Source organism: Bubalus kerabau, chromosome 11, assembly GCF_029407905.1.
Source record: "Bubalus kerabau isolate K-KA32 ecotype Philippines breed swamp buffalo chromosome 11, PCC_UOA_SB_1v2, whole genome shotgun sequence".
Taxonomy (NCBI): domain Eukaryota; kingdom Metazoa; phylum Chordata; class Mammalia; order Artiodactyla; family Bovidae; genus Bubalus; species Bubalus kerabau.
Window position 1 is genome coordinate 50055634 of NC_073634.1, and position 12889 is coordinate 50068522.

Genomic DNA, 12889 nt, shown 5'->3' on the forward strand with positions numbered 1-12889 from the left:
TGAAACTGTTGGACTCTATTAAAGTCTTGCTTTTAACCTTTATTAGGAAAGACCAAAATGGCATTTAATATAATGGCAATTTTGCCCCACTACTAAAACAAAGCCTTTCAGAGTGTGCCATCTGATGCCTAATGAATTTTGAGCTTTACTGCTCTGTCTAGTGTACAACTAATCTTCACTCTTCAGGTTTCTCCTTTAATATAACTTCAGAGGAATTTTTCTATAACATCAGTAAATTACTCACATGTCTGTATCCATCAGTACATTGTTAAATATGGAGGGGAAACTCTATAGCTATCCTGGGTTCTCTCTGTGTATTGACAATTTATCACCTCAAACGCATCAGGGAATCAGATCAAAGAAGAAGATGCTCTGGGCCCAATGATATCACCAGGTATCAAATGCAGAGATCTTCTAAAATTTCTGGCAGTTCCTTTGAATGTATCATGTCTGGTAGAACCTGTCTTAGATGAAAAAGTAGCAATAAAAGCATTGTATGAACACTGAAAATAGCAAAATAGCACTGTACTGAAAGAACACTAAACAGATTCAATGCCTTGACCTCCAGAGAGAAACACACTGTCCATAGGCAAATTTGAGCTGCTCTCATCAGACTTGGGCATCTGGCAGACATTGCACCTGTGCTGTGTTATGGAGATTGGCCAGCCCTGCAGCTATGCCCAACTCTCTGCTAATTTGCATGTTACTGGAGATCAACCCCACTGCCCTGGAGACTTATTAATGCTCTGATCACATCTTGTGCAGAAATCAGTCCCAGTCAGGACACAGAGTGAACATGAAGGCCCCCACTCAGCTCCTCAGTCTCCTGCTGCTCTGGCTCCTCCCAGGTAAGGATGGAGAGCTTTAGAATTTACTCTGCCTGTGTGATCAGTACTGCCTGATCCTACAGGATAGTCCTCTTGTATCATTAGTAATAACATGGAGATGTGTTTTTATGTTTCCAATCTCAGGTACCAGATGTGACATCCAGGTGACCCAGTCTCCCTCCTCCCTGTCTGCATCTCTAGGAGACAGAGTCTCCATCATTTGCCAGGCCAATCAGAGCGTTAGCCACTACTTAAACTGGTATCAACAGAAACCAGGGCAAGTTCCTAAGCTCCTGATCTATTATGCAACCAGCCTGTACACCAGAGTCCCATCCCGATTCAGTGGCAGTGGATCTGGGACAGATTTCACCCTCACCATCAGCAGCCTGGAGGCTGACGATGCTGCAACTTATTACTGTCAACAGGATTATAGTACACCTTCCACAGTGTTACACACCGAAACATAAACCACCTAGGTGAGGAGATGTGTGAGACTGGGCTGCCCCAGCTGCTCTGGGTGCCTCCATCTGCTGAGAGCATTTTGGAGATGCACCCATGCTTTGCATGCCACTGGAAGGTCTGGTAGAAGGGGCAGGGAGCCTCCTCAGCACGCTGACTCCTTGCTCCTCCTCAGTGTCAGCAGCATAGACATGACTCTTCCCCACCTGATTTAATAAAAGACAGATGATTATACCTGCAGAGTCTGGTTTATGACACCAGTCAGAGTTCACTCAGCAAAAGAAAAGCCAGTATACATCGCTCAGTCATGTCCAACTCTTTGCAACCCCATGGACTGTAGTCTACCAGGATCCTCCCTCCATGGGATTCTCCAGGCAAGAGTACTCGAGTGGGTTGCCATTTTCCTTCTCCAGGGGCTCTTCCCAACCCAGGGACCGAACCTGGGTCTCCCGCATTCCAGGCAGATGCTTTAACCTCTGAGCCACCAGGGACTCCATATTCCAGGCAGTGATTTTTTAAAATACATAAAAATGTTTGTTCCAATGCTATTCTCAACCATATGTAAAATAGATAGGCAGTGGGAATTTGCTGCGTGATGCAGGGGTTTCTAATCTGGGGCTCTGTGACAACCTATAGGGGTAGGATGGGCTGGGAGATGGGAGGGAGATTCAAAAGGGAGGGTACATACATATACTTATGGCTGATTCATGTTGATGTATGGCAGAAACCAACACAATATTGTAATTATCCTCCACTAAAAAATAAAAAGGAAAAGTACATGGAGTGTGAGTCTTAAATATAACCTTTCAAAGTCTGGGGAGTGTGATACTAGGTGAAGCAGTGGAAGAAATAAGTGATTCTCTGGTGCTCCAGGTGTGGGAATTGCGCCCCTTGGTGTGGGAATTGTAAGATTCAACATTGTCCATCAAGGGACCCAGAAGGATACTAACCCCACAGAGAACCAGGTGATAATAAACGGACTTATTACCCAGCATAAGCAGTGGACCTGAAGAGCCAATGAACCTACTCTAACCCCACTCAGCTGTAGCCTGCGAACACCTGGAGAGTGTTTACCTAGGTAGATACCCATACATACCCTCACTTTTGATCCAGCAATAGCCCTTCTTGGTATTTACCAAAATTAATTTAAAACTTAAATTCACCTACACATGTATTTAATAGCAGCTTTATTCATAGTTGCTCACATTTGGAAGTAATCAAGATGTTCTTCAGTAAATGAATAGGTAAATAAACTCTTGCACATTCAGACTATGGAATATCATTGCTGTTTAGTCACTAAGTCATGTCTGACTCTTTTGTGACCCCATGGATTGTAGCCCGCCAGGCTCCTTCTGTCCATAGGATTTCCCGGGTAAGAATACTGGAATGAGTTGCCATTTCCTTCTCCAAGGGATCTTCCCAACCCAGGGATAGAACCTATGTCTCCTGCATTGGCAGATGATAGGTTCTTTACCACTGAGCCACCAGGGAAGCTCATGGAATATTACTCAGCTCTGAAAAAGAAATAGCTATCAAGCCACAAAAGACATGGAGCAAACTTAAATGCATATTACTAAGTGAAAGACGTCTATCTAGAAAGGCTACATATTACATGATTCCCACTATATGACATTCTTAATGGCTGGATTATGAAGATAATTAAAAGGTCAGCGGTTTCCAGAGATTGGGTACAGTAGAGGAGAAGGATAAATAGGCAGAGCACAGAGAGTTTCCAGGTTTATGAAAGTATTCTGTATAATATTAAAATGATGAATGCGTTTCATTGAACATTTGTCCAGACCCATAGAATGTATACCAACAGTGATCCCTCAGGTAAACTATGGGCTTCCAATGATCTTAATGTGTCAATATAGGTCCATCAAATGTAACAGAGGTGTCACTCTGGTGAGTGGTGTTGTTAATAGGGGAAGCTGTACTTTGTGGGGGCATAAGCGGAATCCCCTTACCTTCCTGTTAATTATTCGACATGTACATTTTAAACTTCATCTGTGTTGGTGGTATGGCAGTCATGTGTTCCTTTTCACTGCAGAATAATTCTCTTATATATGAACATATAAAAATTAATTTATTCATTCTTCAATTAAAGAGTTGTTTTTAGGTTGTATGAATCAAGTTGTTTTTGGAATATTCTTTTCTTAATATTTATTTACTTATTTATTTGGCTGTGGAATGCAGGGTCTTTTGTTTCAGCAAATGGGTTTTCCTCTAGTTGCAGAACAAGGACTTCGTTGCTCTGTGGCCTCTGGGATCTTAGCTCCCTGACCAGGGATCAAACCTGAATCCCCTGCATTGGAAAGTGAACTCTGAACCACTGGATCACCAGAGAAGTCCCTGGAATATTCTTGCAATGTCTTTTGTGGCATTATACACTCATTTTCCTTGGGTACATTCCTAAGTGTGGAAGTGCCAAGTCATAGGATTAGGATGGGTTTGGTAAACACTGCAAAATAGTTTTCAAAAATGATGAGTGTATTAAAAAATCCTCCAGCCATGTATACAAGTTCCAGTTGCTGCAGTCCTTTCCAATATTTGGTATTGTCAAACATTTTATAATATCTGTATTGATAAAAATGAAGTGGTATTGTATTGCAAATTTATATTTCCCTGATAACCAATCATACTCAAAGACTCTTTATATGTCTGCATGCTTGCTTAGTCACTCAGCCATGTCTGACTCTATGACCCCATGGACTGTAGCCCACCAAGCGCCTCTGTTCAAGCGATTCTCCAGGCAAGAATACTAGAGTGGGTAGCCATTTCATTCTCCAGGGGATCTTCCTGACCCAGGGATCAAAACTGAGTCTCCTGCATTGCAGACAGATTCTTTACCATCTGAGCCACCTAGGAATCCCTTTATATGTCTACATAGACATTTTATGCTATTTATGTAGTATGAATCATATATAACACATAAAATATATATTTGAAGAAACTGCCTACACTGTGGGAGACCCAGGTTCAATCCTGGGTCAGGAAGATCCCCTAGAAATGGGAATGGCTACCCACTCCAATATTCTTGCCTGGAGAATCCCATGGACAGAGGAGGCTGGTGGGCTGCAGTCCATGGGGTCACAAAGAGTGGACACAACTGAGCAGCTAACACTTTCACTAGTTAATCTTTATTGTTCTCTTGTGTTTGCTTCATGAGTTTACCTGTGTGTCCTGTTCAATAAATTTTGGCTACTTTTAGTGCCCAAAGATATTTTCCTAAACTTTCTTTTAGAAGCCTCAGTATTTTACCTCTCACATGAAAACTAACTCTAATTTATATTTTTGCCTAGTGTTAGATGAATCAGAATTTTATTTACATTTCCATATCTAATAGCTCCTCACAATTTATTGTGAAACAAAAATAAATAAGCAAAAAAACTAGGAAATTATACCCCACTTTAATGGCACCCCACTCCAGTACTCCTGCCTGGAAAATCCCATGGACGGAGGAGCCTGGAAGGCTGCAGTCCATGGGGTTGCTGAGGGTTGGACACGACTGAGTGACTTCACTTTCACTTTTCACTTTCATGCATTGGAGAAGGAAATGGCACCCCACTCCAGTGTTCTTGCCTGGAGAATCCCAGGGACGGCGGAGCCTGGTGGGCTGCCGTCTATGGGGTTGCACAGAGTAGGACACGACTGAAGTGACTTAGCAATTAGTGCATCTGTTAGAAATCAAGTGATTGTGCATGTGGCTCTTTTTTTCTATTTTTAAGATTTTTAAACTCTTTATTGAATCTGTTATACTATTCCTTGTGTTTTATGTTTTAATTTTTTGGCCAGGAGGCATATGGGATCTTAGCTCCCTAATAAGGGATCAAACCCACACCCCCAGCATTGGAGGGTGAAGTCTTAACCACTGGACCATCTGGGAAGTCCCAGCTCTTCTTCCTGATTCTGTTCTGTCTCATTTGTCTGTTTATCTATCTATGTACCTAGGGTACACACACTGTTGATCATTGTAGTTTTATAATAATCTAGAAGAATGATATTATAAGTCTACTGACTTTATTTTTATTCTTTAAGGTTTTCCTGGTTCTCTGAATTTCCAGACAAATTCTAGGATCATCTTTTCAACTTCAAAAAATCCTTTGTGGATTTTAGTTGGATTACATCGACTCTACATGTCAAATTTGCAGAAATAAAATCTTAACAATATTGAATTTTCCAGTCTATGGACAAGGAAAAATTCAGGGTACTGACCCAGGCTCTGGACTTCAGAAAGAGTCACCATAACCAGCCAGGACAGTTAATTCTCAATAGGTACTTAGCCTAGTATCAGCAGAACCCAATGTAGGTTCGTATGACCTTCATCAGGAGTGCATCCATCTCTAATTTCAGGCTTTATTCTGGTTCAGTAGATTGGTTTAAGACAAGTACCTTGCCCACAGTTAGAGGCCTGCAGGTTAGAGATACTACAGAGTCACCGGCCTTAGACCACCCTCACATAGTGCTACAGGTCAGGAATAATCCTCTTATGCTATCTGCTGACCCTTGAGTTCAGACCGCACCTGTTGCTTTCTACGCTCCCACAACTATTCTTGGAGTTACTGTGATGGAGTTCAGGAAAGCAGCGTAGAATTTCATGGAATATGATTAAAACTCATTTTATTCTGATTTCAATATTCAGTACATGATAGTAAATGACAAATCAGGAAAGTTCCCAAAAAAATGAATCCAGAGCTCTATAGCATTTTTTTATTCACTTGCAAATAGTAAGAAGCCCATATACTTTGTTTCCTTCTTGGTGATGGTGTTGCCAAAAGCAACACCAAAGTGGGTCCGGCTGCTTGCCACTCAAAAGCCAATAAACAGTCAGGTTGGTGGAAAGGAACGTTTGATTTATTTCAGATGTTGGCAGCTGGTGGGGGGAGGGTGGCAGACACCTGTCCAAAGGCCGACTGCCCACCACCACTGGCAACCAGTGGGGCGAGAGCTTTTGTAGACAGAAGGAAGTGGCTACATGCAAAAGCAGCATGGTCAGCTCTGACAGTCATCTTGACATTGGTCACTGATGGTCTGACCAGCTTGGTTGTTTTAGGTACAGTTAATCTTCAGTTCCAGGGTCCATTCATTCCCATTTCTTTGAGGCCAGTTCTCTGAATTGTGGCAGCTCATGTCCTGGGTACAGTCTGATCATCATGTAGTTACCTTTTCCACCTGGTGTTCTAGTATCTGTAAGACAGCTCACAGGATATGGCTGAGATATGGCTATTATCTATAGCTCTTGAGAAAGAACTAAAGGTCCTTGACTATTTTCTGCTGCTGCTAAGTCACTTCAGTTGTGTCCGACTCTGTGCGACCCCATAGATGGCAGCCCACCAGGCTCCCCCGTCCCTGGGATTCTCCAGGCAAGAACACCAGAGTGGGTTGCCATTTCCTTCTCCAGTGCATGAAAGTGAGAAGTCAAAGTGAAGTCGCTCAGTTGAGTCCGACTCTTAGCAACCCCATGGACTGCAGCCCATCAGGCTCCTCCATCCATGGGATTTTCCAGGCAAGAGTACTGGAGTGGGGTGCCATTGCCTTCTCCGTGACTATGCTTAATGACTACATTGTTATTTGGTCTCCTTTGATTGTTTTCCTTTGTTTTTATATGTTCTCACTTCTCTGATTAAACTCTTTCTTTGACTAAAGTTTTCCACAGACAAAAGGCAGGCAGAGGACATGAGGGGAGCCCAAGGATCCTAGGGTACTACTCCATTTCAACAGTGCGACTATACGACCTGTTTATTCTTTTAGGTATGAGACAATTTGCCCTTTTTAAATTTAATAGTGTGGAAAGTGCTGTGACAGAACATTCTCCTTCAAAAAATGTGATCACTACTCAAGCACTTTTTTTCCCAAACAATGCAGAATTTTCCTGCTCCTCACAGATATAACTCACATAAGTAATGCAAATCTCTACTTCAAAGCCAAGATGATGGTATCCTCCAAAACTCAGTGGGGGTAGATAACTTTTTAATGTGAAATTACTTTTAATTTAAAAAAACCTATTTAACAAGTATTCACAATTCTTAAGGAAATTCCCTGGGGGTGCAGGGATTAGGACTCTGTGCTTTTACTGCTGAGAGTGCAGGTTCAATCCCTGGTTGGGGAACTAAGATCCTGCAAGCCACAAGGTGCAGCCAAAAAATAACAGTAATAATTCCTAAATACAAAGTAATCCAATAACTCTTCCAGGATTGAGTCTGATTTATTGTGTCTCCTCTGTCATAGAAATAAATGGCACCTAATAAAACCTATAAACCCACTAGTCCCCTATCCTTCTAACCAGTACCTGAGGTTCCAACATTTCTTCCCAATACTCAAGTCCACCTCCCAGGTCCATCTAGCATGTCACTCAAAGCAATACCATGCCAAGAAAGACATTTAGAATAGAATGAACTCTGGAGGAGTCATAGATTCCTGGACCATCCTCTGTACATCTGTAAAGAAACTGTGAGTATGAGGAAGAGAACAACTTGTAAATCTTTCAGCTATTTTTTTCTCCTATTTTATTCCATAATTACAACAGCAGCAACAACCTTCTGCTTCGACTGCTTGACCTTAATAAGTTTCCTCTGCTTTTTTCCTCAGACTAACAGGAATAATACTGAACCTCTTAGTCATAATAAGAAAACTGGAAAAATCCAGTGTAGCACAGGGATTCCTTAAGCCAGCAATGCTAAAATATTTGAGTCACCAGTACACACATATAGATGATATATGTCTAACATAAATGAAAAATAAATCCATGAAGCAGTAATTCTCATTAGTATACACAACATGCACAGGGATCCTCTTTCTATTTTAGCTCATTTTATTTTATTCTATTATTCTAGTTTATATCATTAAAAAATTGCTCACTGCCCACTAAATTAATGTTTTGATCCATGATTGAATAAAACACTCCACATTACAAAATACCATTCTCAAGCATATGCTTCTTTTTTTATATAGTTGAATTATGTTTTTTTTTCCTTAGACTTACTCTTTATTTATTTATTTTTTTTATTCTTATGCTTCTTAGTATTGAAAATGAGGTCCAAAACACTTGAAAAAATACCCTAGAGTAGGCCCCAAACTGATAATAGTAGTTTTCCTTATTCTATGTCATGGGCTAAGTTTTGGAGACAAAGTGAAACGATTTTAAAAACTGAATAAGGATTATATAAGAAAGAGAACAGCAATGTGACATTCTAGTCTTTCACAGGACAAAATATAATGGGCAGTGGGAGAAAACACCCTGAAAGAGTCTGAAGGGTCATGACTGTAGATCTATGGGCTTCAGAACTGATTGATAAATTAAGATTAAGAGACTTGTGAACCTGTTGGATAAAAGATGACGCTGAACCCTGGCTGTGGGTGAAATATACTTATGAATAGAAATATACTGTAAAGTATCTACTACTGTTTTCACAATTTCACAAGTATGGAAACTGAGGTAAAAAGAGTTCAAAAATTTGATTGATATCATACAACCAAGTAAGTTATGGAGCTCCAATCCAACTGAGATGGTTTGCCTTCAAGGTTCAGTGTGTTAACCACTGTGGCTGTGGATAAAGTTCTAATTCCTGAATGTACAGAGATTGTCTTACAATTTGGAATAACATCAATAAAGCAGTTTTTTGGGAGAGGCAAAAGAAGAGAAAGCGAAGGATTTCTACTTGGCAATGGTGTTACTGTGGTGTGGTCAAGGTTGGGGTCCTCAGCTATTCAGTTAGTCTCTGCTTGTACCACCCTTTTGTTGTTCTCTGCTAGTTTAACCTTTGTGTCAATTTTTGGTTTCTGTCTCACTGCATCCCTCAGCTCCTGGGGCTCCTCCTGCTCTGGGTCCCAGATGAGGATGGAGTGGGGATGAGAAAGAGGATAGGGGGTGAGTTCTGGGGGCACCACTGCCCTCCATGTCTGTTTTGTCCAAGAGTTAGAGGCATATGTTTTATCCTTTGGGAAGAGATATGTGATGTTTAGGTCTATGAGTCTGAGGAACATTCTAGAAAGAAAAAGGACCTATCCTCTGGTGAAGACTGTGACACAGAAAGAGGGGGATGTTGTAGGTGACTTGCAGAGACCCCTCAGTGCATCACAAATCTTATGCTCTTTTTCAAAATTGAATATATTGGGATAGAAAACAAAATCACAAAATGTTGCTTAACTTGAGATAAATAACAGAAGGAGAGAATATGGCTTGAGAAAACAGAAAAATCAGGCATGTAAAGATAATATTTCCATAAACAGAGTGGGTTCCCATGTGGCGCTAGTGGTAAAGAATCTACCTGTCAATGCAGGAGATATAAAAGACATGGGTTTGATCCCTGAATTGGGAAGATCCCCCAGAGAAGAGAATGGCAACCCACTCCACTATTCTTGCCTGGGAAATCCCACGGACATAGGAGCCTGGCAGGGTCATAAGGAGTTAGACATGACTGAGAAACTAACATACTTTTTTCCCCACCAACTCAGATAATAAAGACATTTACAAAACCTTCCCTGAGCTCCCTTTAAACTAGAATATTTATCAGTGAATTTTTCTTATAGCCAATAACAGGTGCAGTTACTTAGGAAAGATGACCCACTTCATTCATACGTCTCAGGGCTCAGGAATCCAGTCCAGTGACCTGCAGGTGGGGAGCTCCCTCTGAGGGATGGCTTATCTCAGTTATCACCCAAGGAGAAACTCTCACTTTTCATCAGAAAGAACCTCCATTTGGACCTGTTATGACACAATCCTATGTCTGTCTCTAATCGTGGCCAAAGCAACGTAGACTTGTACTATTTGGGCTGACAAAGTCTATAGATCAAAGTCTACCAAACATGTGGTGCTGGAGAAGACGCTTGAGAGTCCCTTGCTGCTGCTGCTACTAAGTCGCTTCAGTCCTAAGGGAAATCAACCCTGAATATTCACTGGAAGGACTGAAGCTGAAGCTCCAATATTTTGGCCACCTGATGTGAAGAGCTGACTCATTGGAAAAGACCCTGATGCTAGGAAAGATGGAAGGCAAAAAGAGAAGAGGGCGGCAGAGGATGAGATGGTTAGATAGCATCACCAACTCAATGGACATGAGTTTGAGTAAACTCCGGGAGATAGTGGAGGACAGGGAAGCCTGGCATGCTTCAGTCTGTGGGGTTGCAAAGAGCCAGATACGACTGAGCAACTGAACAACAATGACTACAAAATATGTAACCATATCACACTCTCCACCCCACAAATTCTAACTCCACGATAACACATTCAAATGATTCTACCAGCAACACTATCTGATAACATGTAGGAAGCAGAGGTTCCTTTTTAGAATTAAGGATATTATGTTCTCTGTGTACAGGCTCTTTAAGAAAATTTCAAAGCCTTTTTCTGACAAAGAAATAATTTTTATAAGCATTTACTTGTTCTGTGTATTTCAAGGCAACAGATGGTAAAATAAAACACCAATCAGAATTTAAAACATTATGTTAATTTCACAGAAAATAGCAATACTATATGAAATTCAAGCTAAAGAATACTTTGTAAAAGTAGCCTTTTAAAGAGTTGATTTGGGACTCCTCTGGTGGATAAAAATATGCCTGCCAAAACATGAGCATGGGTTTGATCCCTGGTCCTGGAAGATTCCATAGGCCCCAGGACAGCTAAGCCCATGAGCCACAACTCCTGAAGCCCCTGTGCCTAGATCCTGTGCTCCTCAACAAGAGAAGCCACCACAATGAGAAACTCACGCACTGCAACGAAGAGCATCCCCCACCCATCGCGACTAGAGAAAGCCCATATGCACCAATGAAGATCCAACACAACCAAAAATTAATTAAAAAAAAAAGAATTTATTTACAACAGAACAAAATACAGCCTTATTTCCACTCTTATTTTTTCACTATAGAAGTTTCCATATTAGGTAATGAGTGATTCGTTTCCCAGGCCTGCCATAACCAAGTATCACATAGAGACCTAAAACAATACAAATTTATTCCCCCATAGCTCCAGAGGCAGAAAGTTTAAAATTAATACCCCTGAGGGGTTCTGATCCAGCACCATTTTCTACAATGACCATATTTTTTTTTTCACTTTTTTAAAAATTGGAGTATAATTGCTTTATAATGTTGTGTTTGTTTCTGCTGTACAATGAAGTAAGTCAGTTATAAGTTCACTTGCTCAGTCGTGTCCAACTCTTTGAGACCCCACAGACTGCAGCACACTGGGCTTCCCTGTCCATCACCAATTCATGGAGTTTGCTCAAATTCATATCCGTAGAGTCAGTGATGCCATCCAACCATCTCATCCTCTGTCATCCCTTTCTCCTCCCACCTTCAATCTTTCCCAGCATCAGGGTCTTTTCCAATGATCAGCTATATAAATACATATATACCCTCCCTCGTGGACCACCCTCCCCTCCATCCGATATCCCACCCCTCTAGGTCATCACAGAACATTGAGCTGGGCTCCCTGTGCTATACAGCAACTCCCCACTAGCTGTTTTACACATGGTGGTGTATATATGTCAATGCTACTCTCAGTTCATCCCATACTCCCCTTCCCTGGCCCTGTGTCCACATGTCCCTACTCTACATCTGTGTCTCTATTCCTGTCCTGCAAATAGGTTCACCAGTACTGTTTTTCTAGATTCCATATACATGCATTGACATATGACATTTGTCTTTTTCTTTCTGACTTACTTCACTGTATGACAGACTCTAGGCCCATCCACATACAGTGATCATCTTTGATGAAAGCCCAGGAAAATGTCAGTCATAGGTACAGAACACTGAGACATTAAAAGAGTAGATTTGTTCTCATTATAACATACAGAATTTCCTTTTAAACTGTAGATTCAAGACTATGGCCAGCCAAATACATGATGAGAAAAAGTTGATATGAAAAGAATTTATAACCATTCAGAAAAAAGATAATATAGTTATATGAAAATATTCCTTGTTCATTCTCTCCTACTATTCCAAGGAAATTTTTCTCTTAAGAAATCTTTGATTAATCTGGTATATTTATTCAAAATGTGATAGTCACCAGTCTATAACAACTGGTTCCCAAGTATTGCACATTCACTGCCTGAGGCACGAAATTCTGTGTTTTTTTGCCTTAAATAGGGACTATAAGCTTTTTAGTTAGAAGAACGAGATTTTTCTAGCCAGATAAATTTCTCTTGACCCAAGTCACTTGAATGCTTTGTAAACTTTAATTCACTAGGTACTGGAGAAAGACAGTTTCTAACACTTGGCTCTAAAATTCTTAAACAGTTAACCAGGTGATAGAACATGACAGATTACTCGAGGTAACTAAAGTCCATGATGTTTTGGGGAGAAAACTTGAAGATCAATACTAATGGGGATGAAAGCTGTTTCCTTCTATCAATTAGCTAGGAGAAAACCAAGCAAGATGCCCATTCACCTCCCAAAGACTGATTTGCACATACATCTCCACATTGTCAGGGTCTCTAATGCTTTCTTAGAGAGGCAAGACATCTACACTGGGTAAAGTAGGCATCCTTAAGCCAGTGCCCCTTAGGTTTTTAGATCACAGTCACACATATATATGGGCTTCCCTGGTGGCTCAGATGGTAAAGAATCTGCCTGCAACGCGGGAGACCTGGGTTCTATCCCTGGGTTGGTAA

At 41.0% G+C, this 12889-nt stretch overlaps 1 gene segment (V, D, J or C); it reads left to right on the forward strand.

Annotated features, from left to right (window-relative positions):
* Positions 1-796: 796 nt before the first annotated feature.
* On the forward strand, positions 797-1294 carry LOC129623809 (immunoglobulin kappa variable 1-39-like). The segment is given in 2 exon segments: positions 797-848; positions 972-1294. Coding segments are annotated over 2 exon segments (375 nt in total).
* Positions 1295-12889: the final 11595 nt, after the last annotated feature.